Source organism: Cyprinodon tularosa, unplaced genomic scaffold (genome assembly GCF_016077235.1).
Source record: "Cyprinodon tularosa strain WSP-4 unplaced genomic scaffold, ASM1607723v1 ctg759, whole genome shotgun sequence".
NCBI classification, from domain to species: domain Eukaryota; kingdom Metazoa; phylum Chordata; class Actinopteri; order Cyprinodontiformes; family Cyprinodontidae; genus Cyprinodon; species Cyprinodon tularosa.
The window spans coordinates 466,884-472,883 of record NW_024039517.1 but is presented as its reverse complement, the minus strand read 5'-3'; the positions used below and the strand labels follow the sequence as shown (position 1 = coordinate 472,883).

Sequence of the window (6,000 nt, the reverse complement as noted above, 5' to 3'; positions counted from 1 at the left end):
TTAGCAATAAATATATAGATGATCATTAAGACTTTCCCATTATAGCAACAAACTACTCTGCTAAGGGATAGTTTTTGTTGCTTAATATACAAGTTTCATAATTCAAATCTGAATTTACTAAGATTACTTTCGTGTGATCTTTAAATTCAAAGAATATTTAACATTCAAGTTTAAAAAACAAAACAGGAACAAAAGATTGGGGATGCACTTTTTCCCATTACTACATGAATGTATCCATGGAATAGATTTGAGAAATCTATTCTTGTAAAGTCTGCTTATGTGAGGAAAACTGGTAGGATGCATTTTCCCTTTTCTACTTTGTCCACATCCTATTTCTGTATTTGCTGATTTTCACATTTCTGTTCCACCATGAGATCAAACCTGATTATCTTCCAGTGATCCTCCCCCCTGTTTTATTTGCCTGAACATTTGCTTAACATGCTGAGCTCCTGCAATCCAACAATACAACACAGACTGCAATTATTCTAAAAAAAAAAAAAGCAATATTCATTGACTTAGATTTATTGAGATAATGTTGACATTTGTAATGAATAGCAGTCACCAGGCTTTGAAATAACAGATACCATTTAAGCATTTTGCAGAACACAGCTACGTTGACCTTTAATTACTTTTTTTATTTCTGGGTGTTTTTATTGCACGTGTCTTTTCAAAGTGGACTAATCATCCTAATAAAGTTTAAAAGAAGAAATATCAGGCTTTTCTTTTTCAAATGAACAAAAGGAAACAGAAGAGACATCTCCTCCATAAGGCTAAAAGGAATTAAAATGCGTATGACCTCACAAGAGCCTCCACAGAGATATGCACCAAAGTCCCAGGGCTTCTTGTAGCAAGAACATGACACAAAAGTTTCACATCACATGTTTTGAGGGTGATTTTTTTCACTATCTTATCCAGTTTTTAAAGTCAATAAATAGATAACATCATTGTTGGGTTTTGAAATCCATTGGATTAGAAGTATATTACAAAGAGAGATTTGGTGGGCAGCAGAGTAGAGAATAAGCTACTGTTGATGCTAGACAAAAAGTCAAGAATCTGTTAGGGACTGTAGTCTCATGTGAGTTTCCTCATACATTCCATCTTTTCATTCACTGGAATGTCTGAGACTAATGTCCGTATTGGTCCCTGGTTTCTGCCAGTCCATTAATTCCTTGGGATCCAAAATGTCCTTCAGGGATGATAAAAGACACATCTTGGGTCCATATATCTTTGTTCTGGAAAAATACAACTATCGGGTAACCTGGAAACAAAGAGAGAGAAAATCATATGTCAGGGTGTGATATAAGACACATACACAAAAGCCATTTTCTTCTTTTAACAGCAGTTCAGCAACTTGATTAAAAGCTGAATAGTAAACTCCGAACGCAGGATTGAGGTTTTGTGTTCTAAGACCTTTCTTTGCATTTTGCTCAGGTGTTTTCATAAAAACAAAACAAATCTGGCAAAATGTGTTACAATGCAAACATATGTTTTTTTAACCATTAATATAAAAAAATAGAGCATAATGTTTTAGGAGATCTGTTTGGGTTGGATGTTAAATTGTTTTAGAAAAAAAGTCATCATTCAATGTATATTTCTAAATCTACAATTGACTTTTCTTTTTAACTTATTGGAGGTGTCCAATAATATAGCTGTTTGCCTAATTTTCATCAGTAAGCTAATTGCCAGGTTTTAACAAGGTATTAGGGATTTTTCTTTTCTTATTTTAAATACAAAAGTCCTTTTCCAATGGCAGATCAACTTACTTACCAACTGAAATCATGATCAAATAAACTTATGTAAAAAAAAAAAGCTTTACATACTTTTAGCTAATTTTCGGTAGTTTGTTTGGTGATATCCAGACCAAAAAAAAAAAAAATGCCATAGGCTAAATTATGAGCCATTCTTATCAAATCCGAGACAGGCAAGAAAGAAAATTGCTATTGTTGGCCACCCAGGTCAGATCTACTGGTTATTTATTCATTTTTATAAAATATCTCATGAATTAAGATGACCTCTACCTGGAAAATGGTGTTGGAAAGACAGTTAAACTGAAATAAAGTTTTTAGGTTGGCTGACAGGGTTTATTTCTAAAATATATATGACCCTGGTCATCAAAAGACAAAAATATTATTTGGTTTAAAATGTTTTGCTTTGTATAATCTTTTTTAAAGACAACTGTTTTACATAAGGGGAAATATAATATAATCGCTATGGTGCTTTTTAATAAAGAAGAAGAAAACATTTTTGTTTTCTTCTTCTATTTTTGCAGTAAACAAACGTGTTTACTGAACCTCCTTCAGCAACCAGTTAATTCATAGTATAACATCTTCAATGGCATCTATCTGGCCACAATAAAATGTTTAAAATGCAACTATTTGATTAAATAAATAAATAATTAAAGCATCTCATAGATGTAATTATTGATATACCATAAAGTACTCCCTGATGACAGCTACAGTACAGTAGCAGCCATTCAAAATGGCCCTTCCCATTCAAACGCCAGCCGAATGGCAGCCCATTTCCCTGCAACTCCCAGCAAAATCCCTTCCGACTTCCACCCACTGGAGTGACCACCTCTTGCATATTTTTTTTTACTCTGACTCCACCCTTTCACCGAATTACGAGATTTGACCAGGAGATTATGCTTCTCTTTAGATCTTAATGTCCACAAATCATGACAGAAAGAACATTTTAGTACTATTTAGTACTATATTAGTATTGATGTTTAAAAAGGAATTGTAGGGGACCAGCCAAGGGCCCATCAAGGAAAGTGGGCTGATTTTAAATGGCTACTGTATTTGACTCATGTTGTTTTTTATGACAACTACAGTAAAGTACAACAAATTACCTTTCGTCTGTTTAACGTTTCATTCAAAAGCAAGGCCAAATGATCACAATTTGTAAAAATAACCATAATTTGGTTCTATTCCGTTCAAGTGGGGCATGTAGATGAAGTTGCAGTTTCATTTTCTGTGTTTATTGACTGACATCTTGGACTGCAAAATATAATAATAAAATATTTGTTCCTTATCTGTGCAGGAAAATAAGATGGTCTGTCAGTGGAAGCTTTTAACCTTAAAATAACATCACAAATTATGTACTTGATATAAAATAATAGAGTACGGTCTTTTCTTACTTTAAATGTAATATGTAGCATTGCTACATATGGACTGTGGAAGATTGGTAAACGTCAGCATCAGACAGTGTTTGGCTGTTGACGGTTCCATGCAGTGTGTAAGGTGCCCTTTTGCCTCTAAGGTTTGAGGAAATAAAATTCTCTCTTTCAACTGGCTATGACTCTGACTGACTTTTTAGAGAAGGAAAACAAGGCACTCAAGGAGAAAGCAAAACAAAATTTTACATGACACATGTTTGTTGAGTGGGGGCACCTGCCCCCAAAAATGTCTGTGCACGCCAGTGTTTGTTACCTACACCCCGACCAAAGTCTGATTTTAAACTACTGGATTATCTTGTGTATGTAGACACTGTTAAACCAATATGGTCATCAAACCTTAATGTTGCATGTTTGCTATTAGAACAAGCTCTTGATCTAATGCTCTGCTACCATCAGCATATGTCTCTCTGGTAAATGTGTGGCAAGTTCAAGGCATGCATATTCCCAGCTGGCATGTTCATAATTCAAACATCTGTGAGATAGCAAAATCTACATGGCAGAGACAAGTCAGTTCTAATACAATCTGCTTCATAGTGAATGACTTTTAAAAAACAGGAAATAGTATGCACCGCATAAATATGGTATACTGCAGAACTGGTCTCTGGAGTTTTCATAAATAATAATCTACAATGCTCAAATAAGTAAAGGATTGTTTACATGTTTTATTTCACAAAAGGCTATAAAAATAAGCAGATCACAGCTGAGTTGTTTCTTATGGGTTGCCCTTTGTAAATAGAAGCTTTAGAACACAATAAATCAACACACACCAGCAGGTAGAAAAGATGTTCCTATGAGAGTGTTTGGACATTATGGCTGTTCATTAAGCAGTTGCTGGGGTGTCACCAGTCAAATCTGTATGCCATTGCCACAAGCAATCAGTACTCTGAGTACAACAATCCAAATTTCTACACAAGAATAATTTTATGCTGTTTACAGGTGCCGCCAATGACACTGCGCTCACTGTTTGGGGAGCCACAATTTAATTTTCACTTCCATGCGACAATCCTCAGGCATAATGGTGTGAGAGAGGATATGGAAATGATTTTATCTCACTGCAGTTGCAGCAGCAGGTAATGGAAACTGTGTAAAAAATAGGCAGAAATCTGTTTCATGGAAATTCTTGTACCTCGGTTTGGTTAAATCTTTATCTGAACATTCTTTATCATAGGTCTGTCATTATCAAACATGGCTACTTTACCCTAACACAACAAAGATGAAATATTTACTTTATGAGCATTTCAAAAATAATTTCTCACATGTATAACAGAAATGCATCAAATCAAACCCATCTAGGAAGTTAACAGTGAGGGATTCATGTGTGTCTTATTGGGGGATACTGCTCACTACACACACTAAAGATATCATGGTGGAAAGTAAGTCCAAATTTGGTATAAAACCATTTTCGGGTATACATTACAAAAACAAAGACAATTACCTACAGTAGGTACTTTGACATGGACAAAATTTTGTACATAGCTAGAGTGACATAACAGGAGCTGGTCAATCTAGAGGTACCAATATCACGAGCAGAGAATAGCAGAAGTGGGTAGAATTCCCCCAAAATTTTACTCAATGAAGAGTAACCCTACTTCATCATAATTTCCCTTAGGCAAGAATAAAAACCCATTTAGTAAGAAGACTACTTAAGCACTAACTCATCTGATATTTATAATAATGTAATTAATTCAGACAAAATGTAAAGTTAAGTGCAAAATTCTGTCATTTTAAAGGCTATAATAAAAACAACACAAAAAAAATTATGTAGTGTACATTATATAAATAATCAATAACAATATTTATTCCTTACTTTATATTAGTTTGGACTCCAAATGTCATGCTAGAGTTTCTAAAATGAAAACAGGTTTGTTCTTTATTCAGTGAGGTTAACCACAATGGATGGAGCAGCCATATACTTTACTCAATTAAGATAAGTGATATTGTATTAAGGTATTACTCATATATTGCCTACAGCAGTCTATGGGCAAAAGTTGAGATATACTATTAGGTGACCAGTCTACTGTAGGGCAGCACAGACATTAGCCTGAGTGTCATGTTTTTTGGGCTGTGGGAGGAAGCCAGAGTATGCGGAGAGAACCCACCTATGCATAGGGAGACCATGTAAACTCCATGCAGAAAGACTCTAAGTCAGCAACTGAACCCAGACCTTTTTGCAGCAAGGCTAAAAAGCTACAAACTGTGGCACCATACAGCCTGCAGAAAGTTATTTCAGTCATTTTTTTTTCAAAAAGTACTCAAGTAACTGGATGATAGACTATTGAAAACAGAAAATGTCTCATCTAGTCCTCTAGAGTCAATGTCTCACTTTTGGATAAATCCCTGTTCCAATACACCAGAATCAAATGTATAGTTTATCATCCGACTTATTAAGAACTTGAGGAGGTAAATTGATTCTGAACACATTCTGGTGTCATAAAGCAAGAAGTGTCAAACAGTTGCATAATTCAGATTTGGAAATTTGAATTCTGAAAATATGCATGTAAGAAAATAATAACCCAACAAAGACCGGACAAAGAGATGATTATGCTGTTATCCAACAGTGACTATTGATTCTTGTGCCAAGCTAAGTGTATTAATAGATTCCAATACACAGCTCCTGAGGTCGGATCTTGTATTGTTGCTTTAACAACTCAGTTCCAATGTTTGACTGACAGTTAGAACCTCTGGCCACTGCAGTTACTGCATGCACTCAGTGTTTTAATTGTGGCTTTTACTGCTTCTTACAGACCTGCCAGCTCTTTGAAAATTGAATCATTTATACAACCGCTGGTCTTCCATTGTATCAAATTATACCTAAATTATTTATG

The 6,000-nt window shown here is 34.8% G+C and overlaps 1 protein-coding gene across 1 annotated transcript in view; it reads right to left on the bottom strand.

Annotated features, from left to right (window-relative positions):
- Window positions 1–506: 506 nt before the first annotated feature.
- The window catches only part of tafa3a (TAFA chemokine like family member 3a), a 140,612-nt gene continuing 135,118 nt past the window's right edge, over window positions 507–6,000 (bottom strand). Inside the window, exon 5 of the mRNA XM_038270267.1 lies at window positions 507–1,258. Within this exon, the coding sequence (XP_038126195.1) occupies window positions 1,247–1,258 (12 nt within the window). The 3' untranslated portion in view covers window positions 507–1,246. The remainder of the gene's footprint in view (window positions 1,259–6,000) is intronic.